The 24,061-nt window shown below is 40.2% G+C and overlaps 1 protein-coding gene across 3 annotated transcripts in view; it reads left to right on the top strand.

Annotated features, from left to right (window-relative positions):
• Positions 1-24,061, top strand: part of rbm27 (RNA binding motif protein 27) — a 142,455-nt gene that overhangs the window by 97,363 nt on the left and 21,031 nt on the right. Inside the window, exons 19-21 of one of the 3 annotated variants that reach the window (XM_072590435.1) lie at positions 8,430-8,513; positions 17,700-17,810; positions 21,073-21,368. In XM_072590435.1, the coding sequence (XP_072446536.1) occupies positions 8,430-8,513; positions 17,700-17,810; positions 21,073-21,090 (213 nt within the window). In that variant the 3' untranslated portion in view covers positions 21,091-21,368. Of the gene's footprint in view, positions 1-8,429; positions 8,514-17,699; positions 17,811-19,873; positions 21,053-21,072; positions 21,369-24,061 lie in introns of those variants that run through there. The other 2 variants (XM_072590433.1, XM_072590434.1) reach the window with 2 other exon arrangements.

Here is a 24,061-nt window from a genome sequence, read left to right as displayed (position 1 = left end):
TCATGAGATCACCTCTCATTCTTCTAAGTTTCAATGAGTCAAGTCCCAAACTTTTTAATCATTGATGATAAGACAGTTCCTCCATACCAGGGATCATCCGAGTGAGCCTTCTTTGAACTGCCTCCAATGAAATGATCTCTTTTATTAAATAAGGGAATCAAAAATGCTCACAGTACTCCAGATGTGGTCTCACCAGAGACTTGTACAGTTGAAGTAAGACTTCCCTACATTATACTCCAACCACCTTGAAATAAGGGCCAATGTTCCTTTAGCCTTCCTGAATACATGCTGCATCTGTGCTTCGTGCACAAGTATCCTTGACTCCTTTTGCATTGCAGCTTTAAGCAGTTTTTTTACCATTTAAATAATACTCTAATGCTTTGTTCTCCCTTCCAAAGTGAACAATTTTGCCTACTTACTTAACCTATCAGTATCTCCATGTAAACTTGATTTGGTGTTGGACTGGGTGTACAAAGTTAAAAATCACCCAATACCAGGTTATAGTCCAACAGGTTTATTTGAAAGCACTAGCTTTCAAAGCACTGCTCCTTCACCATGTGGTTGTGGAGTCTAAGGTCATAAGACACAATTTATAGCAAGAATTTACAGTGTGATGTAACTGAAATTATATAATGAAAACAAACAATCCAGGTATTTTTCAATATATAATTTCAGTTACATCACACTGAAAAACTTTTGCTATAAATTCTGTGTCTTACGATCTTGTACTCCACAACCATCTGATGAAGGAGCAGTGCACCGAAAGCCAGTGCTTCCAAATAAACCTGTAGGACTATACTCTGGTCTTATGTGATTTTTATCCCTGTAAACTGTTGGTATTCCTCTTGCAACTTGTCTTTCCATCTATTTTTGTGTCATCTGCAAATTTGGCTACAGTATTTTTGTTTCCTTCCTCTGTCATTCATATGTATTGTAAACAGCACTGATCCCTGTCAAACCCTAGAGGTAACATGTTGCTAATCTGAAAAAGAATCCCTTCTCTCCACTTGATGTGTCCTGCCTATTAGCTAATTCTTTATCTATGCCAATATACCGCATCCAATACCAGGCTTTTGTCCTACAGCTTAACTTTCTGGAAGTCTAAATACAACAGGCGCTGGCTTCCCTCTACCTATTTTGGTTGAGACTTCTCAAAAACAAAACTCTAAATAAACTAGTCAGGCATGAATCCCCTTTCATGAAGCCATCGGCATGATCAGATTGTGATGTTTCAAATATGTACTATTACTTCCTTAATAATTGATTCCAACTCTTTTTCAACAGTAGATTTTAGCCTAATCAGCTTATAGTTACCTCCTTTTTGCTTCCCTTCCTTTGTGAATAGGGGTATCATAAATGCAGTTTTGCAATCCTCCAGTACTTCTCCCGCCAATAGATATTGGGTACGAAATTCCATTAAGTGTTAGATTTTCAAAGCAGTAACCTTGATATGGAGATACTACCAAGCAAAATGATATTGAGGTAAAAGTCCTGAGCTAGATCAAAACATTTGAGGTACATGTAACCAGGTCACTGCAGTACTTTATGGATGACTTGTTTACATGTTAAACCTGATAAGCACCAATATTGAGGAGTATAAATTCCAGCAACGTGTGTAAGATGGCTAGTTAAAGCAGTATTATAAAGATCCAACTCAAGAACAAGTTATTTTTGATCTAGTGTTTTGCAATGTGAAAGAGCGAATTAAAAGAACATTAATGGAAGTGTGATCGTACTATGCAGGAATTTTCAATTAAGTTTGGTGGCACAGTGGTTAGCACTGCTGCCTCACAGCGCCAGAGGCCAGGGTTCAATTCCTGCCTCAAGCAACTGTCTGTGTAGAGTTTGCACATTCTCCCCATGTCTGCGTGGGTTTCCTCCGGGTGCTCCGATTTCTTCCCACAGTCCAAAAATGTGCAGGTTAGATGAATTGGCCATGCTAAATTGCCCATAGTTTTAGATGAAGGGGTAAATGTGGGGGAATGGGTCTGGGTGTGTTGCTCTTCGGAGGGTCGGTGTGGACTTGTTGGGCCGAAGGGCCCGTTTCCACACTGTAAGTAATCTAATCTAATCAAGTTTAGAAGTTATGTAATTCAACCAAAACTAAGGCTTTAAACAAAGGAAACTGAAGGTTTGAGGGACATGTTTGATGTGGTTAAATATATTATGTGTGACAGCAGCCAGGCATATCTTCAAAGGACTGAAATTATTTACAGCAAACATACATTTCTTTCAGGTGCAAGAAGCCAACAGGGAAAGTGAGTCAACCTTGGCTCAGAAAAGAATTTTTAAAATCTCATTAGTCCAAAGCAGGAGACTTCTAAACTTGCTGTAAATGAGTAAAGTGAAGGATTGTGAGCACTTTAGCATTCAGCAAAGGAAGACCAAGAGACTGCGAAAGAGAGGGAGAATAGAATTTGAGTATAAACCAGCAAGGAAGATTGAAATGAACTGCATAGCTGTTAAAGTTTTTGAAAAAGAAAGTGATTAGCAAAGGTAACAGTGGGTCCAGTGCAGAGAGAAAGTGATGATTGCAGAAGTTGGAGATCAGAGTCAAAAAATGTGCGCTGGAAAAGCACAGCAGGTCAGGCATTTGAGGAACAGGAGAGTTGATGTTTCGGGCATAAGCCCTTCATCAAGAATGAGTCCAGTGCAGGCAGAGGCAGGAAAATGTATAAGGGAAAATAGTAGAGAAATTAATAATTGCTTTGAGTCTGTCTTTGTGGAGGAGAATACAAGAAATCTATCAGATTGTATAAAGACTGGATTCCCCCAGAGTCACTCAGCTTATGACCTGATTACAGCTTTGTTCAAACATGGACAGAAGAACTGAATTCTGGAGGTGAGATGAGAATGACTGCCCTTGATGTAAGGCTGCATTTGACAGAAGTTTTAGCAAAGCTAGAGTCAGTGGGATCTGGGGAAACCACATCATTGGTTGGATTTGTACCTGGCATAAAGGAAAATGGTAGTTGCTGTTTGAGGTCCATCATTTCAACTCCATGACATTTCTGCCAACATTGGTCAGGGTAATCTGTGACTTTCCCACCATCATAAGCTCGAGTGCAGGGATGTCAGTGATATTTGCACATTATTCGGCACCAGTCATGACCCCTCTGATACCAAAACATTGCATGTCCAAATGCAGCAAGACAACATTCTATAGGACCTTAGCATTAAGTGTACAAGTCCTGCAAAATTTGCTTTCCCAAAATGGAGCACCTCACATTTTTCTAAATTAAACTCCATCTGCCACTTCTCAGCCCATTGCCCCAGCTGATCAAGATCCCATTGTAATCTGACGTAACCTTCTTCGCTGTCCACTACCCCTCCAATTTTGGTGTAATCTGCAAATTTACTAACTTATACGTCTTATGCTCAAATCCACATTTTATATAAATGATGAAAAGTAGTGGATGCTGCACCAATCCTTGTGCTCCACTGGTCACAGGCCTCCAGTCTAAAAAGCAACCCTCCACCACCACCCTCTGTCTTCTACCTTTGAGCCAGTTCTGTATCCAAATGGCTAGTTCACCCTGTGTTCCATGAGATGTAACCTTGCTAACCAGTCTCCCGGTTAGGCCACTGTTGGAATATTGCATGCAATTCTGGTCTCTTTCCTATCGGAACAATGTTGTGAAACTTGAAACGGTTCAGAAAAGATTTGCAAGGATGTTGCTAGAGTTGGAGGATTTGAACTTTAGTGAGAGGTTGAATAGGCTAGGGCTGTTTTCCTTGGAGTGTCGGAGGCTTGAGGGGTGACCTTATTGAAGTTTACAAAATCACGAGGGGCATGGATAGGCTAAATAGATAAAGTCTTTTTCCCTTGGGTGAGGGAGTCCAGAACTAGAGGGCATAGGTATAGGGTGAGAGGGGAAAGATATAAAAGAGACGTATGGGGCGACTTTTCATGCAGAGGGTGGTGCAAGTATGGAATGAGCTGCCAGAGGAAGTGGTGGAGGCTAGTACAATTACAACGTTTAAAAAGGCATCTGGATGGGCATATGAATAGGAAGGGTTTGGAGGAATATGGGCCGGGTGCTGACAGGCGGGCCTAGATTGGGTTGGGATATCTGGTCGGCATGGAAGAGTTGGACTGACGGGTTTGTTTCTGTGCTGTACGTCTCTATGACTCTGACTGCTCCATTTGACATGTCAGTCATAACTTGGATATTGTCCAAGCGGCAGGTAACATTTGTACCACACAAGTACTGGGCAATGTTTACTTCCGACAGGAGAGAATCCAACCTTTGACCATCACTGAATCCACTACTATAAAAATCTTGAAAATTACCATTGATTAGAAACTAAACTGGACTAACCATGTAATTACTATGGATAGGCGAGCAGGTCAGAAGCTAGGAATCTTGCAACAAGCAGGTCACTGCCTAACTCCCCAAATCCTATTCACCATCTACAAGGCATACGTCAGGAGTGTGATGGAATGCTCCCTACTTGCCTAGAACAGTGCAGCTCCATAACGCTGAAGAAATTTGATACCATCCAGGACAAAACCGTGTACTTGACTTAAACGCATCCACAAATATTCACTCCTCCCATTGATGCTCAGTATCAGCAGCATGTAGCAACATGCACTACAGAAACTCACAAAAGCATCTTGGACATCACCTTTCAAATTTACAACCACTGTTACTTAGAAGTGCAAAGGCAGCAGATACATTGTAACACCACCACCAGCAAGTTCTCCTCCTAACCATTCAGCATGCTGATTTAGAAACATTTCTTAGCGTTGCTTGGTTAAAATCCTCGAATTGCCTGTCTAATGGCATTGTGGGTCTACTTGCTACAAATGGATTACAACGGTTTAAGAAGACAATTCATCACTACCTTCTCAAAGGCAACTAGGGATGGTTAATAAATGCTGCCCTGGCTGAGATACCTGAATCCTATGAATGAATCAATTTAAAAAATTTCAAGGAACTAATTGTGAATGAGTAAATGAAAGAATGTGGTAGAATTAGAAAAATCAATGCAACTGCAAGTTAACAAATCCCAGCACTGAATGATCTACATCCCAGAGTGTTTCGAAATGTGTCTATAGAAATGGTGAATGCATTGTGGGCATCTTAATTCTGAAAGCAGTGCAGGAATAAATGAGTCATATATCTAATGAGCATTTCTGCAGAAGTCCCTCAGGGTAGTATCCTAGGCTCAACCATCTTCAGCTTCTTCATCAATAACTTCTCCACTTCTCAGCTTATAATGGAAAGATGTTGGCTGATATTTGTACATTGTTGAGCACCATTGTGATTCCTTCGATGTTAAAGCAATCCATGCCCAATTCCAGCTATTCATCAATTTGTATCCAGGTTTGGCTTGATGAGATTAATGAGGTACTGCAAGGATCAGTGCTTGGACCTGTTAGAGCGGATGAAATGATCTCAGTCCGAGCCCAGTGTGCGGTTCGACAATCGGTAATTTTATTGAAGTGTTTAACGCCTGCGGAGACCAACCGAGGTCTGAATCTCGATCGCTCTTCTGTTTCCCGCGCGATGTTACAAGTTATATACTTCGTGAGTCAGGATGTAGGAGATTGAGTATGAATGAGTGTGAATGGTGGCAATCATGGCTGGAGTATGTGTGAATGTCAAGCTTCCTGCCGTCCTCGGAGAGTCGGCAGCATACGCAAAAGGTGTGCTGTTTATCTTTATGTAAGTGGGTCCGGGTGCTATCTGCTTGTTCCTCCGTGAGGGCTGGAGGCTAGCACCCCCCTTTGTTACTTCCAAAGTGTCTGTTAGGTTCATCCTGTTTGTTTGGTGTTTGCCTTTTGTGTAGGACTGTTTGCATGATCAGGTTATGGGTGTGTGTCAGTTGGAACCTTGACGAGATTATAAGGTGGGTTTCGATCTGTGAGTCATGACCATTGTCTGGTATGTATTTGGATCTGTCTTTGGGCCCCCCTTCTCCCGTGGTCGGGCTGGCAGCGCTGTCTTAAAATGGATACTGCTGGCTTAAAATGGATACTGCTGGTTCTCCCGATGTGGGCCTTGCTCCACGGTAAACACGGGGCGGTTTATCACCCCCCTTCAGACCCTAGCTGGTTACAATCTCTATCGTTGATTTGAATGTAGGGTTCAAATGGAACATATTCGAGGAGAAAGTGAGGGCTGCAGATGCTGGAGATCCGAGCTGAAAATGTGTTGCTGGAATAGCAACACGTTTTCAGCTCAAATGGAATATATCCATGTTTGCAAGTAACACAAGACTCTCTGCTAATGTGTGATGAAAAAAGACAACACAGTGATTTGGTCAGGCTTATTATTTGGAGAAGAACATGAAATATAATTTGCATAGATTATCTACAATAATAGGGACAATGGAACTGCAGAGTATTCCTCAAATTGTGAGAGTTGAGGTTTTTCTGATGTTCAAAGGTGTCTGGTTGTAGTTGTCCATAAGAAGGCTAACATGCAAGTGTCGGAAGGCAACTGGCATGTTCTCTGTCTTTGTAAGAGGATCTGAGTACAACAATAAAGGCACCTTGCTGCATTTGTCCAGAACCTTGGGGAGATTGTGCACAGTTTTGGTTCCCTCCCATAAACAGTGGCACACAGCAGAGGTTCACCATATTAATTGCTGGGATGAAAGGACTGTACTTTGAGGAGAGATTGAAGAGATTGGGCCAGTATTCTTTGGGGGTTAGAACAGCGAGAGATATCTTGTTGAAACTTCAAACATTCTTTGAGGGGCTAAAGAGAGTAGATGCAGTAAGATTGTTCCCCTGGTTAGATGGTATTGATTGAAGGGGTAAAGCCCCAGAATAAACCACATCAGATTGAGATGAAGAATTTCTTCACTTGAGGGTATTGAACCTTTGGAATTTCCTAACCTATATAACTGACGGTGAGTCAGTTTAGTATTTTCAAAACTTAATTCAGTGATTTTCTAAACATTAATGATGTGAACAGATATGGGAGTAGCAAGAGAAAATAAATTTTTGAGGTAGTTGATTAGCCATATTTTAAAATGGTAGAGCAGGATTGAGTCGTTGGATTCTTGATACCATGTTCCTTTGAGACGTATTGATAATAAGGTCATTAGTGACTAAATGTCACTAAATAGCATTGATGTCTGTTGATCATTCTGACCGAATTAGATTTTGTTCTGCATTTTGCGTTTGTATCTCTATTATTCCTTACATTGCTGGGTAGATGTTAGGACTGTATTGATATTGTACAGCTATACCTTACTACTGTTCCAGCACAACAGCTGGGATGTTGTCAAGGCCCATAGTCTTTGCAGTGTTCATTGCATTCATGACTGCATGACATGTTTGCTACTCACAAGGGAAGGAACCCCATGAATATTCAAAATGGTATGATGTCAGAGAGATCATTTGTTTCTCTGAACAATTTTAAAGAGGAGATTTAACCAGTGGAATCCAATTTTGGAATTAAATTTATGATCTTTCATTCCTTCTGAACTCCTCCTTATGGCCGTTTGTTGTGATTTTGCCATGTCACTAAATGCTGAAGTCCCATTGAGAGAAGTTGTCATGAAGGAATTAGTAAGTTAAACACTGCAGGTAATCTGATTTAATGCAACTGGGAATAGTCATTAAACCAACTATAGTTCAGTTTCAGCTGTGTTTAATTCCATTCTATCAAGTAGGGCTGAATAGTTCCTCCAATCAGTGTCCCCTTACGGGATTACTATCATCAGGTGCTAAATATATTTTTAAAAAGCTATAGGAAAATAATTAACATGCAAAATAAAGTGGCTGAGCAAAGTTGTTAGGTCATTCTAACCTGATGTCTTAAATGATATCTTTTAGAACGTTGCATTAAAAATAATATCCTTTGTATGAAATCTACTGTGTATATTTCTAATTACAATTTAGATTGAGCTCCCTGAGTTCAATACATGTCCAAAAGAGGTACATAATTTTTGGCTACTTGCATCCTTTTTGAGAAACAGAGCCCTATTTGTCCAATCTAATGAATTAAGAGCATTTGCACATACAGATGTCTAAGCTCAAATAAATAGTTTCATCATTTTTTTGTTTCACTTATCAATGAAATTGATAATTTGAATTTCATTTCTGATATGATGAACTAAGCACCATTGAACTTTGACACACAAATGCATTTTTAAAAAAAATCAATCTCCTTAGTTACATTCTGTTCAGTTTTCCCGGCGTTGGTACTAGAGAGATAATCAGTAATCCTGTAATACTGGCACAATGTGTATTGCCATGATATATAAGTATTAAAAGAACTAAGATCAGTGAAGATTCACTGAGCCTGTCCTTAGCATCACAGTAAGGTTTAATTGGAATTGAAATTAATGTTTCCAAAACCAGTCTGTGAGCTGTTAGCTATTTGGAGAAAACAGACTGATATTCAAACGATGTTAGAAAATCTGATTCCTGCCTGCTTTTTAAATTGTCTTTTATTTGCTTCTTCTAGAAGTTTGGAGAAGTGGAAGATTTTCAAGAAGATACTCCTTTAAATGTTAGAGTTGCATTCAAATCAAGAATTGAAGCAGAAAATGTAAGTTCTTTTTTGTTTATCTGTTGTTGAACTGAGTTTGTCGCTGTAAGGCCAGCTAGAATTTTCTATCCGTAATTGTTTTTGAGAAGCTGATGACTCCTCTTGAGACACTGTGGTCCGCGTGGTGTAGATTCATATTTTTGTGAACGGGAAATCTTATTTGATCAATCAGTTGAAGTTCTTTGACATGCTATTGACAAAGATGAAGCTGGTGGATATACTGTACTTATATTTCCGACAGGTATTGGATAAGATGCTGTATCAAAGGTTATTGTGGAAAATAAAAGCGCATGGTTTCGATGGGAGCATATTGGCATGGTCTTGCTAAGTTGGTCTGACTAAGAGGAAGCAGAGAGGAGTCATAAATGGGCCATTTTCAGGCTGTGTGCCACAAGGTTTGGTTCTGGGACCTTAACTGCTGATAATTTATAAAAATGACTGGGAGAAGAGACAGTTGATATGGTTGCCAATGCCATAAAGATAGATAGGAAACAGTTGTGAAGAAGACATGAAAATACAAAAAGATTATAGATATATTAAGTGAGTAGGCAAAGATCAGACAAGTGGAGTATTGTGTGGGGAATTGTCTATTCTGGCAAGAAGAATAAAAAGGAAGCATGTTACTGAAATGGCGAGAGATTTCAGAGCTCTTGAGATATAGAGGGATCTAGACGCCATTGTGCGTGAATTACAAAAGGTTAGTTTGCTGCTATTGCAAGTAATTTGAAAAGCATATGAATTGTTAACATTTATCATGAAAAATTAATGTAAAAGGAAAGCGAAAATATGCTTTACCAATGTGAGCATCCTCTCCCTGACCAGTCTCAAGGCATTGGTCATGCATGACCAGCTGCAATGAGCAGACCACATTATCCAAAGACACTAAACAGGTGCACTACTCTGAGCTCCACACTGGTAAGGAATCACTGGGAGGACAGAGGAACCACAGCGAGGACACTTTGAAAGTGTCCCAAAATAAATTCAACAGCCTCACCAGCACATGTTAATTACTTGCCTTAGAACACACAAACTGGAGAAGAAGCATCCACAAAGACGCCAACCACGAGTTGGACTGCAAGGTCTGTTTCCATGCTGTATATCTCTGAGACTTTGAGCATCTGAACAGAGCACCTGGAGGCCAAGGGCAAGCAGTGGAAAAAGCACACAGAATCCAGAGCGACCCTACCCAACCACCTCATTGAACATTACCTGACCAACTTGTGGCAGAGTTTGTGGCTACAGCATCCTATTATATAGTCACTGCAGAACCTATCAACCCCCTTCCTCCTCCAAGCCCGAGGAAAGGAAGCAAATCATCCTTGATACCAAGGAACTGCCAGAGAAGAAGGGGCCGCTTCTGGAGTATTGTGTGCACTATTGATCACCTCATTTAAGGAAGGATGTATTAGAAGCAGTTCAGAGAACATTTACTAGACGATCTCTTGGAATTGTGTGTTATGAGGAAAGGTAATTACTGTCATTTCCTTCCAGAAATGAAACTCTCGGGTTTTTGAGGTGTTTCCAAAGAGGCGAGTTGCTTCAGTGTACTTTCTCAATGGTACATGTTATTGTAACTGTGTCCCAGTAGTGAGTGAGCAGGTTTAAGGAAAACTCCAAAGCCTTTTATTCATAAATAAGAAGCAAGAGGGTAACTAGGGAAAGAGTTGGCCCACTCAAGGACAAAGGAGGAAAGATATTTGTGGAGTCAGAGAAAATTGGTGTGATTCTTAATGAGTACTTTGCATCAATATTTACCAAAGAGAGGGACATGGCGGGTGTTGAAGTCAGGGATAGATCTTTGATTATTCTAGGTCAAGTCAGCATAAGGAGGGAGGAAGTGCTGTGTATTCTTAAAGGCATTAAGGTGGACAAGTCCCCAGATCCGGTTGGGATCTATCCCAGGATACTGAGGGAAGGAAGAGAGGAAATAGCTGGTGCTTTAACAGATATCTTTGCAGCATTCTTGAAAAGGGGAAGGTCCCAGAGGACTGGAGAATTGCTCATGTTGTCTCCTAGTTTAAGAAGAGTAGCAGGGTTAATCCAGGTAGTTACAGACCTGTGACCCTGATGTCAGTGGTAACGAAGATACTAACCCATGTGGAAGGAAATGGGCTTATCAGTGATAGTCAACATGGTTTTGTGCAGGGAAGGTAATGTCTTACAAACCTAATAGAATTCTTTGACGAGGTGACAAAGTTGATTGATGAGGGAAGGGATGTAGATGTAATATACATGGACTTTAGTAAGGTGTTTGATAAGGTTCCCATGTCAGGCTGATGAAGAAGGTGAAGTCGCGTGGGATTCAGGGTGTTCTAGCTAGGTGGATAGAGAATTGGTTGGGCAACAGAAGACAGAGAATAGTAGTGCAAAGGAGCTTCTCAAAATGGGGACCTTTGACCGGTGGTGTTCCACAGGGATCCGTGCTGGACTACTGTTGTTTGTGATATACAAAAATGATTTGGAAGAAGTTGTAGGTTGCCTCATTAGCACTTTTGCAGATGACACTAAGATTGGTGGAGTAGCAAATAATGAAGAGGATTGTCAGAGAATATAGCAGAATATAAATAAATTGGAGAGTCGGGCGGAGAAATGGCAGATGGAGTTCAATCTGGACAAATGTGATGCATTTTGGAAGATGCAATTCCAGACTGAACTATATAATAAATGGAAAAGTCCTGGGGAAAATTGATGTACAGAGAGATCTGGGTGTTCAGGTCCATTGTTCCCTGAAGGTGGCAATGCAGGTCAGGAGAGTGGTGAAGAAGGCATATGCTATGCTTTCTTTCATCAGACGGGGTATTAAGTACAAGAGTTGGCAGATCATGTTATAGTTGTAAAATAACTTTTTGGTTCAGCCACAATTGGAATACTGTGTACAGTTCTGGGTATCACATTACCAAAAGGATGTGGATGCTTTCGTGAGAGTGCAGAGGAGTTTCGCCAGGGTGTTGCCTGGTATGGAGGGTGCAAACTATGAGGAGAGGTTGAGTAGATTAGAATTATTTTCACTGTAAAGAAGGAGGTAAAAGGGGGGGACCTGATTTGAGGCCTACAAAATCATGAGAGGTGTCGACAGGGTGGATAGCAAGAAACTTTTTCCCAGAGTGGAGGACTCAAATATTGGGGTCACGAGTTCAAAGTGAGATGGGAAAAGTTTAGGGGAGATATATGTGGAAAGTTCTTCATGCAGAAGGTGGTGGGTGCTTGGAATGCTTCTCCTGCAGAAGTGATAGGGGCGGAAACGATGGCATCATTTAAAATGTATCTCGACAGATGCATGAATGGGCAGGGAGCAAAGGGACTCAGATCCTTAGGAAATAGGCAGCAAATTTAGATAGAGCATATGGATCAGCGCAGGCTTGGAGGGCCGAAGGACCTTTTCCTGTGCTGTAATGTTCTTTGTTCCAGTGAATGTTTCAGGCAGCTGATGGGTTGTCGATCAAGTGCACTCCTTTGTCCCAGGTAGTGCTGAACTTTGAGTGATTGTATGAGACATTCAAGCCAGTGGAGAGTGTTCCATTAACTCCTGTCTTGTGCCTTATAGATTGTGGACAGACATTTGGAGTCATGAGTTATTTGCTGCAAAATTCACTGCCTTTGATGTGCTCTCTTATTCACAATTTTTATATGGTGGGTCCTTTTGATGTTTGGGTCATTCAGTGACTCCCAAGATGGGGATGATCATGCCTTTTCAAGTCATAGGAAAATGATTACATTATCTCTTGTTGGAGATGATCATTGTGGGGTGAGTGGTGTGAATAATACCTGCCACCCGTGAGGTCCAATTAAATGTTGTTTAGGTCTTGCTATGTGCAAGTAGGGTCTCCTTTAGTGTGTCAGGAGTTGCAAATTGTGCCGAATTGTGTGCAGTTATTAAAAGTGTCTTCACTTCTGACCCTTATGATTATACACATCCAAAAACATTCACTCCCCCCACCATTGATGCTGAGTAGGTTGTACCAGCTCTGCGATACACTGCAGAAATTTACTAAGGTTCTTAGGAAAGCACTCGAAGTTCACGACAGTTACCATCTGCAAGGACAGTAGATACATCAGAACACCACCACCTTCAAGTTCCTCTTCAAGCCACTTGCCATCCTGAATTAGAAATTATGTCCTTCAGTGTCAACGATCAAAATCATGGAATTCCTTCCCTAATTCCTTCCTTAATGGATATTGTGGGCCTGCCTATATCACGTAGACAGCAGCGTTTCAAGAACTCAAGTAGGTATCAAGTGTTGGTCAATAAATGCAGGCCAGTGACACCCACACCCCATGAATAAATTTTTCTTAAAGTAGAAGCTAACATGTCCAGATTGAGCAACAAGTCTCATCTGCAAGTCCTACTCAGGGCTTTTGGTTATTTACTGCTTTGGTTTCCTGTTTTACGGTTGCATCCATTGAACATTCCGCACTTCCATTGAACCACAGCACAAGTCCAATGATCTGTTACTTACCTTTCTACAAAGCACTTTACAGCCCACTGGCATCTCAACTTCGAACATGTTTTGATATTTAACAGTTGATTTTTTTTTCTCTTCAGCAATCTCTGACATTGTGCTAGCATTTTCAGCATCTGGAAGAAGGAATGGATTTTTCCTTCCGGGGTGTGGATTAGGTTCTGGACTATGGGTTGGGGAAATTAAAAAATTCCACTTGTTTGCCTCCCACCCCCTCCACACTCATGTGTTGACTTACTTTTACATTGTAAATAAGTTGAATCACATTTTTAGACGCTCATGAGATGCAGGCGTCACTGGCTACCCAGCATTTCTTGCCTATCCTTTGATGCCTTTGAGGAATTGGTGGTGAACTACCTTGCTGAACTGCTGCAATCCATGTGCTTGGTAGACCCACATGTCTAATGTCTTTAGGAAGGCAGGTCTAGGATTTTGAACCAGTGAAGGAATGGCAATATGTGTCCAAGTCAGGCTGGTGGAGGGGAACTTGCAGGTGATGTTCCCATGTATCTGCTGCCCTTGTTCTTCTGGATGGAAATGTTGGTGGGTTTGAATGGTGCTGTCTAAAGATCTTTAAATTACTGCAGTACATCGTGTAATTAGTACACAGTGTTGCGACTGAACATTGGCCGTGGGTGCTTTAGGATATGATGCCAATCAAGTGGCTGCTTTGTCCTGGTTGATGGACACCTTCGTGAGTGTTGTTGGAGCTATGTCCATCCATGGAGATGAGGAGTATTCCATCACACACCTGACTTTTCCCTTTGTTGATGGTGAATAGGAAAGTCAATAGCTGAGTTACTTGCTGCAGTACTCCTAGCTTCTGACCTACGTTTGGAGCCATTGTATCTACAGGGTGAGCCCAGTCCAGTTTCTGGTCAGTAGTAAATCCCAGATGTTCATTGTGGAGAATTCAGTAATGGTAATACTATTGAATGTCAAGGGCACTGGTGGGATGGTCAATGCCTGGTATTTGAGTGGTGTGAATGTTACTTGCGATTTGTTAGCCCACATCTAGATATTGTTCAGGTCTTGGTGCTTTTGAAGGTAGACTGCTTCAGTATCTGAGGACTCAGAAATGGTACTGAGCATTGTTCAATCATTGGCAAACATTCCCATATCAACCACCTGATGAAGGAGCAGCGCTCTGAAAGCTAAGTGCTTCCAATTAAACCTGTTGGACTATGACTTGGTGTTTGATTTTTAACATTGTACACCCCAGTCCAGCACCCGCATGTCCAAATCATGATTCCCATATCTGACCTTATGTTGAAATGAAGGTCATTGATGAAGTAATTGAAAAAGGTTGAGCCTAGGACACTAACCTGAGGAACTTCAACAGCAATGTCTTTGAGCCAAGTTGGCTGACCTCCAACAACCACAACTATCTTTCTGTGTGGCAGGTATGAGTCCAACCAGTTTTCTCTGCTTCCCATTGATTCCAGTCTTGCGAGGGCTCCTTGATGCTGCACTCAGTCAAATTTGGCCTTGATGTCAAGGGCTGTTGCTCTGGGATTCAGCTTTGTCCATGCTTGAACCAAGGCAGTAATGAAGTCAGAAGCTGACTGACACTGGTAGAACCCAAACTGGGCATCATTGAGCAGGTTATTGCTAAGCAGGTGCTGTTTGATTGCACTATTGATGACACCTTTCATCACTTGACTGATTATTGAAAGTAGAGTGATGAGATTAGATTATATTTCTCTTTTCTGTGTGCAGGACAAATCTGGGCAATTTTCCAATTGCCAGGTAGAAAGAGCTGTAGCAGTTTCTAATTGGTCCTTCCAAAGAACAAGCTACATTAACAATTTTTCTGGAAAATATGTGTAATTTGATCCTCTCTGCTGTGTCTAATTTGAAAATGTGTGTGATTTGAACGTATTCTTGAAGCAATAAATTTCTGAAGGAATATTAGAGAGAAAGCAGGAGTATGGCATTGAGTTTGAATGACCGAGCAGGCTCAAAGGTCCAAATGGTTTACAGAACAACCTCGAATATCCAAGCATCAATTATCCAAATTTTGAATTATCCGAACAAGATCTCCAGGTGCCTTAAAAACACTAACCATTATCTGAACAATCCATTACCCAAACTCTGTTATCCAATGAAAATACTCCCTGCCCATCTTGTTCGAATAATTGACATTGTTCTTTATTCCTCCTCCCAAGTTTGTTTCCCTGATCTATCCATTGTCAAGCAGTGTCCAAAGCTTACAGTGTGAACCTGATGCTTTCAGATTGGAGAATAGTGCTCACATTCCCAGGTTAGCAGTGCTCACTCTCCTGCATTTTACTGGATGGAGTGTTTTGTATGAAGTAATTGTTCTTAAAGGGGTCAACTTTATGACTGCATCTATTCTACTGAAGTCCCACATAGTCTGTGGTTGGAGACATACTTCTCCTCTAGCTTTGAGCAAGCAGACATATCTGAAGCAGCTCTCTGAGGACCTCGTAATTATGCTGACCAAATGTTTTGGACATATTACTCTTGTGATTACGTTTTCTTGTTATCTCAGAATAGTGGTTCTTCTGTCAGTGCTGTAGTGGTAGAGGATACAGCACCATAATTACTAGATAGATGTAAGACAAAGCAAAGGCAGAAGAGGGTTGATCGTAATGCAGTGTCTCAAATAGCCTGTACCCTTTACCACATGCTGGTAGAGATAACAAATACCATGCAGTGCCAGCAGTGATCTCCTGGAAAAATGCTACGGTTGGAGGTATGACAATGTGAAGGGAATTTTAAATTTGATGCATTGCTACACCAAATAGGTCAATGAGGGCAGGCGGAAGTGGTGGATGCGGGTACATTATGGTGTTTAAGAGACATTTAGATAAGTAGATCAGTAAGAAATGTTTGGAGGGATATGGGTAAAGTGCAGACAGATGTGACTAGTTTGCGATTATGGTTGGCGTGGTCTGGTTAGACTGGAGGGTCTGTTCCCTGCTGTATGACTCTCTAACTAAATGCAGAACAATACCTCTATAAGTGGATCCAACCAGACCTTCATACAACGTAACAACTTTTACACATCCCTACCTCAGCATTTTAAACTCAAGCCAAATTTCATATTTTTCGTTGAATCCCTGCAGTGTGGAAGCAGGCCATTTGGCATATCGAGTCCACACTGACCCTCTGAAGAGCATCCCACCCAGATTCACCCCATTACCCTATCCTTGTAACACTGCATTTCCCATGGCTAACCCGCCAAGCCTATATATCCCTGGGCACTACAGGGCAACTTAACATGCCGAATCCTTCTAACCTTAACATCTTTGGACTGTGGGAGGAAACCAAAGCACTCAGAGGAAACCCGCGCAATCATGCGAAAAATGTGCAAACTCCACACTGACAGTCACCAAGGGTGGAATTGAACCCGGGCACTTGGCGTTGTGAGGCAGCAATCCTAAACACTGAGCCACCGTTTCCTTGATAGCTGTTTCTATTTCTGGGGATAGGTTGGTCATCGATACCTACCAAAAATCCCTCTCAACTCCCAATGTTACCCAGACTGTACATATTTGCATCCTGCTTCCTATAAAGACTCCACTCCATTCTCCCAGTTTCTCCGTCTCTGTTGCACCCATTCCTACAATGGCTACCTTCTACAATGGGTTTCCTTGAAATGTCTATCTTTCTCCTCAACCCACTGGTGATGACCTTAACCAATCTGGTTGGCAAACCATCCAGGCAGGATTTGGTTGAAGCAGCAGCCAGCTGTACTTCTTTTCCCATCCCCTCCCAACATTTTGTAAGAAAGAAGTGAGGGTCTCGAGAGGTGCAGAGGAAGATTAACCAGAACAGTTCCAGGGATTTTAGCGACTAGGTTAGGTTGGAGCAACTGGGACTGTTCTCGGAAGGAAAGGACATTTGGAGAGGGGTCACAATACAAGATTACAAGAGGTTGAGATAAAGGAGAGGAGCCAATCCCTTTAACAAGTGATTGGGTGGGGCGGGGGTGAAGGGGTGGTGTGGAAGCACAGATTGAAGGATTTGGGCAGGGGCTTCAGGGTGGTGGGTATGGGGGGAGGAACATTTTATCTGTAGTGAGCTGGAACTTGCTGTCCACAAGGACAGTAGAAGTAGCGACAATGAAGGACTTCAGAAGAAAATTAGGTGGAGGGAAATGAACATGCAGGGGGAGTGGGAGCTGGGTGAGTTCAGGGTGTCACGTGACTGTGCTCCTACAGGAATCAGCGCTCAAGACAAAACTGAAGAGAGCTCCAAACCTCAAACTCCTGCTGAGTCACTGCTCCCTCGGAAATGAACTCTGCATATTTCTTCAGCACGGCCTTCAGTTTCTTGATCTGTTTGTATGTCAGGGGTTGCGTGAACATTGGATCGTCCACCTCGTTGTGACCATTGCGTTGATAAGAGACCACCGCCAGTTTTGTGGCTGTTTAAAATTTAGGATCCCCAAATCTTGTTGCCATTACACAGTTTGTAGCTTAATGAGTAGGGCAAAGCTATTGGTAACTATTTGTTTGCGCATCATATGCCTGACCACATGTGCTACTTAGCATTTTGGTACTATAGTGCAAGTTGAACCACGTCTGTCCTTGTTACTAGTCGAGTTTTATGCTGTGACTTTTTTATTTTGTTGTACTTTAAAATGATTCAGAAGAAAAAGTTGAAAAGCGCTTCAAATTTTTTCTTACAATTATATCATCAATTGACTAAGGCTAAACTTTCTAATTTTTTAATCATATTTCTAAATTATGTACAGGCTGCCAATCAGGGTGCAAAGTTCAAAGGCAGAAATCTTCAGATCTCCTGGTACAAGCCAAAAGCACCTTCAGTATCAACAGAACCGGAGGAGGAGGATACAAAAGAAGAGGTACTGCACTGGCCATAGAATTTCCCACTGCTTGGAATAATACAGTAGTGTTAGTGCTGCTGAAGTTCTTGTCAGGCAAATAATTTGCACTGAAATCAGGACTACTGTTAATTATAGAAAAGATTTCAGAAATGATTACTTCCCAAGGCAATTTTGCTAGTACTTGAAGTAGAATAATGTTGTAAATATATAATGTTTTTATATATGTGTGAAAAAAAATTACCAAGTAATTTGGCTTTGGGTAGAAGAGAAAAATAGCTGTAATTTGTGTATTTTGCTTATTTATGCAAATTTCTTTGTTACTTGAGTAAGCACTAATGTGTACTGATTACCGACACAAGCTTTCAGACCATGCTTGTTGCCGTTGCATGTACACTACAGAAAACTGCTGCGTGCCCGTAAATCAGATTGATGGGGCCATCATCACTGTGGTAAACTACAGGCAAGCACATAAACGATTTGAATATGTTTCACTCCATCTCTCTTGAAGGTACAAGTTTGTGCTGGATCATCAATCTGTGGGTACTAGGCCATTCCGTGTACGAGCATCAGTAGGTCATCTGGCCATGAGGGGCCTTGCAGCTTACCTCAGTCATGACCTAACCAACAACTCTGTAGTGTTCAATAGGAGTCATTTTAATAACATTTGAGTGCCTGAAACTGCCTTGATTTGTAGCTTCCCACCTTTCCCTCCAGCCACTACACATAATTGAAGTACTTCTCTTCCTCTCTGGGTTGAAATCTCACAGACCAGCTAATAATAAGTATCTGTTCTTACTTGTGAGATCTTGACTGTATTAGGGTGATAAATCGACGCACTTATTTCTAGTTTTTATTTTTAACTGTCTATAAATGTTAAATTATCAATTCATAAAATAGTAAGGCTATTTCACATTGTCCTTGAGAAACTCTTTGAGGTCAAATATTCTCTCTCAAATAGGCAAGTTGTGTTTCAAATGCAGTCCGTTATAAGCTTGTTTTTTTTCCTACATTAAATTAATAATTGCAGGTTTACGAGTAATGTCATGTTTCGTGACTTCATACCTCAGTACATTATGCAAGAATGAAACTGCTCAACAAACAGTAGAACAAGTAAATTTATTGCCTGCAATACTAGTTAAGCTACTTCAGTGTACATGTTCACATTTTTTTGTTCATCTGATTTCCAAGTTTTCAATCTATAGTCAGAAAGGATTTCACATTCAGCAAATTGGGTAACAGCTTTAGTTCAGGAATGTGAATATGGTTTTTGGAGAACTCTAGTTCATTCCTTGTAAAATGGATTAAATGTACAAGCCCCTGCTGCTTATCTAACTCCAGGCTTTCTCAAAACTTGCACCATAAGTTATTAATCTGCAATACTTGTATTTATTGTATATTCAGTAGATTTGAAGATATTAAATTGGTCAACTTCCCAATACTGGCTTTTGTATAGTGCAAATGAAAAGGAAAAACTGAATCTGAAATGCTGGTAGGATGCAGTGGCAATTCGGAATGTACTATATACGACATATACAAACATATGAATTAAGAGCAGGTGTAGGCTGTTCAGCAGGTCTCTGACCAAAATATTAACTTTTAGAACCATTGAAAATTTACAACATAGAGCTCATTCAGCCCATTGTGTCATTAGAATCGGGAGCAAACTCTAGTATGATACCATCCATGTTTATGATATCACAAATTGTGTTTGACTCCTTCCCCTCTTGTATGAGTCTCAAATTCCCATGTCAGTGCTGCTTGAAAGGTGGACATGGTGCTATCCAATAGATATGGAGCTTTCTTTCAGAAACCTCTACCAAAAACTCTTATAAAAATATGCATTGTTACCCTTTTTTTTTGTTATTTAATTACTTCTCATCTGTAGGGAGGGTTTTATGTTTTCTTCAAAAAGTCTCCAAGTTCTATTTATGCATCTGGAATTAGATAATAATTTTTAATAACAATTGGTGAAATTATTTTGTAATAAAGTATCGTATTTAACCCCTAACTATTAACACAGTGCATCGTTCATAAATAAGTAGCTAATGGTGAGGTTTAAACTTGATTTCGCTTCCTAACAGATCACTGCAAAAGGTTCACAGAAGAATTTAAATCTGAATCAAGCCACTGATCACAATGATGACTTTTGGTCAAATTTGGATCCATATTTTTCAGAGATGTTTTGGGGATTCTGGTTTGATGCAATCCAAAACTAATGTTTTGGGAAAAAAAGTCCTTTCATCAAGCTAAAAATCAAGCTAGAGGGACACTAGGACATAGGAGACAGGGGCAAGTAATAAAGCAATTTTGAATTTCTGTTGATTAACTTTTAGAGCATAACAGTTGATTTCTGACATTGATTTGGTGCTGTCACTTGTCTGAATGGCAATCATTTTGACTTTCAAGCTTTGTCGAATTGGAGAGCAGTTGGATGGTTGTTTCTGAAAGGAAAATTAAGTCTTCTATTAGTTTAAATTTAAGGTATTTTAAATTTGAAAACATTAGTAAGTTGTATATGTAGAGTTGCATTGTTTGACTTTCACAAAACAGCATACAGTTACAGATGTTACTCATTTTTGGATAAACTTCGTTTCCAATAGATCAGGATCAAATATCACTAATTTTAGGAACCAAACTTAAGAGAAAAAAATAAACACTTGATTTAGAAAATTCTTTTGTGTGTGTTACTATCAACTTACAAAGTTGTAAATTCTGCAGCCCATAAATGAGATGACAAAGTCAGAATGTGCTTTATATGTTCACTTAGAAATTTGTGTCACTATTAGTTTAGTGAATAATGCACTGTAAAACTTCTATCTTAGTTCAGAGAGAAAGCCATGTCAACTCTGTTATCATTCTTAAATTTGAATCATGTGGGAGCATCAGCATTCGGAAAATTAGATGCAGCACACGATAGCAAACTTGATGCATTTTTAGAAAAAAAAACTTACTTTTCCCACTTTTTAAAATTAATTTGAGTGCTTCTTTTTTTTTAAACTGGAGCTGGGCCTTTAAATAAATACCTTTGTTTAAAAAAAACCAAAGTTCTTTAAATTTTCTACTTGCATCCTCATAGAAATAAATCCTTATGCTTAAAGGATTTAGCTTCTCCTTAATTACCTGGTAAATATATGAAAATTTAATTCTAACTGAGAAGCTGTGATATTCCAGAAATCAATAGTTAAATGCAACATTTGGATTAGTTTATTACAGGACTGTAGGTATGGATATTTCCAGTCCGATCTGGGTTTGTTTAAATAAATATTATGTGTCGTTCCAGCTCCAGGGACATCAATAGGAAGGAGATCAATGATGAGGAATCTGTAGCTGTAATACATCAGGCATTTGATAAACACAGCAATTAATTGGAAGGCCCAACACTTGTTGTGCGATTATGTGTTATGGCACCTACCCAAATGCATTATATACTATAACTACAGAAAGAAGTGAAACAGGGAAAATGTGAATGTAGTAAATCCAAACAGCATATATTTCCCATCCCTCCCAACCAAAAACACTTTCCTTCAGAAAACAGGATAACGATAATACTGTGATGCATGCATGTATGTATGTAGTACATGAACATTATGTATCAAACAATCTTGAAATAAAACATATTGTTGCCACTGGTTTGGAAGTATTAGTATGATGTCATGTGTGTTAAAGCTAATACCATTTAATAAAAAGTTAAACAAAAAACTACTTTCTAGTGGCACTGATTTGCCAAAATGATAAAGATTTGGTGCTACTTTGTTCTGATATGAGATGTTTGGTAAGTACAGAAATGAGAAAATTTCATTTTAGGGATAATGTTTCAATTTAAAGATGAATAATTAACTACCTGTAAAAGTATAATCCTCACTAAATTTTTAGTGGTTCCGACAGATTATTAGTAAGTAGTATTAAGCTACTATGACATTTTCAACTATATGCTATCTTCAAGAGGTAAAATTATCAATTAATGATCTAATCAGATTGCTGCTAAGGGCCAAAATGTTGGGGGGGGGGGAGGTTTCTGGTTCAACAATGGGTGTATCTTGTTGATTGCTTGCTTCCTTTCCAAAAATTTAGCATTTTCTTTATGAAATGTATTTTCAATACACATGCAAGTGGGAATAACTGTTTTCATTTAATAGTCTGTAGACAGGCTGGAGCATTGAAGATCATTCATTACCCTTTGAAGAGACACTATCCTGTATACATAAATGTTTTGTTGGCATAACCTATCAAGGGTGAATATGTCAACAGAACAAGAACTCATTCCTTGAGACTGATTTTGAGTTATCTGGTCAGTTCAGGTGATGTTCAAGACTCCATCAACTGAAACCTGTGAAACAGTTCAACAGATTGGCAGTCACAATCTTGGATTTGCATTTTCAGATGGTAGAGATCATCCTTCAATGACATAACGTTCATCTCACAGCATGACCTTCCAAGTGTTTTAGAAATAAAACTTCCCAAATATTCAATATTTCTGTTTTAGTCTGTCTATAAGATGCAGAGAGAAATTGCATATTACAGGTCTGTTGAAATCCCAAATACTAGAAGTTGATAATCTATTTTAGAATTGGTTTTTGCTTTTTTTTTTACATAAAGTGCTGAAGAAACACAGCAGGTCTGGCAACATCTGAAGAGGGAAATTATTAAAATTTTGAGTCTCTTGGACTCTCTTTCAAAATTAGAGAGGTGGAAAAGTAATCCGTTTTATACTGTCAAAGATCTGGAGGAGCAGGTGTGCCAGAAGGCAGCTAAGGGGAAGATTGAAGTGAAATTCGAGATCATTGGTGTTGCAGAACAAAGGGCAAAAGGAAATGGTTGTAGACCATTTGCTATAAGTGCAGAATTAGGCCTTCAGCCCATCAAATCTGTTCTGTCATTCCATCATAGTAGACAGGCAGGAGGCTGGAAGAACACAGCAAGCCAGGCACCATCAGGGGGTGCAGAAGTCGGCGTTTCAAGTGTAACTCTTCTTCAGGACCTAATGCTCCTGGCTTGCTGTGTTCTTCTCTCCTCCTGCTTGTCTACTTTGGATTCCAGCATCTGCAGTCTTTTTGTCTCCACCATTCCATCATCACTGGTATGTTCCTCAACTCCATTCTTTTGCCTTCTCCCAATAACTTTTGATCCTCTTATCATTGAGGAGAGAGAGAGAGGGGTCCAGAGGACATGTTAATAGTAGGTGTTAATTGCATATTCAAAGCAAACTCAGCTGAAAGCTGTTCCAACAAAATCAGGCACTGGTGGGAGAGGTGTGGAGTCAGAAGAACAAAATGGAGAACAGTTCATGGCATGAAGGTGTTGAATTCAACGTTGAATCCAGAAGACTGTCAAATGCCAAGATAGGAAATAAGGTCTATTCATCTAGCTTATATTGGGTTTCACTGGATCAAGGTCGGAAATATTACCATGAGAGCAAGATGCTATTAAAATTGGAGGTTACTTGGAAGGTTGTGGTCATGTTTGGGGATTGAGAGGAGGTGTCACCCAGTCTGATTTTCAACTCCCCAGTTTAGAGGAAACCGAATTGTATGCAGCAAGTACGATGGATCAGATTGAAAATAGTACAGGCAAATAGTACAGGTGTTTTATCTGGAAGGAGTATTTGGGACCTTTGAAAAGAAGAAGGGAGAAGGTAAAAGAGAAATGTCGCAGTAACTGCAATTTGACAGCAAGAGCCTGTGGAAGGAGGTTAAGGTATTGGGCTAATAGAGGAGTGGATGAGGGTATAATAGAGGGAATAGTATCTTCAGAATACTGATGGGGACCAGAAGATGTGATAGTTGTAGCACAAAAAGTGAGGAACTCTACCATGCCTCTATGAGGAACGGCAGAGTTTGGGGGGAGGGCAACTAATAATGACCCTATCCACCACAATATGGGGGATCAAGGGTAAAGGAAGTTATGTCAAAAATACCATTGTGGAAGGTAGCATCATATGAACAGATATAATGGAGACTGAGAAGCTGGGAGAATGAAAGGGAGGCTCTTCAGGAAGCAGGGTCTGAGGAAGTGTAACTGAGGTGTCTGAGTGAGTAAGTGGTAATGAATATGAATAGACAGTCTATCCCAGAATATGAGGCCAAAGAAGTCAGATCATATTGGTGATGGATGGGAGTGTAGCGGGATTGGCTGTCAGTAATGAAGAGAAGGCACCTCAGGTAATTTTTCTGACATTATTGAAATGATGTAGGGCAACAGAAGAATCTTGAAAGAAGTTGGGTAGAGACTGGACAAACAATAAGAAGAAATAAATTCAGTGAGGCAGGATT

The sequence above is a fragment of the Chiloscyllium punctatum genome, chromosome 20 (genome assembly GCF_047496795.1).
Source record: "Chiloscyllium punctatum isolate Juve2018m chromosome 20, sChiPun1.3, whole genome shotgun sequence".
Classification (NCBI taxonomy): Eukaryota; Metazoa; Chordata; class Chondrichthyes; order Orectolobiformes; family Hemiscylliidae; genus Chiloscyllium; species Chiloscyllium punctatum.
The sequence above is the reverse complement of the archived record's forward strand: the minus strand, read 5'-3'. Positions and strand labels throughout refer to the sequence as shown.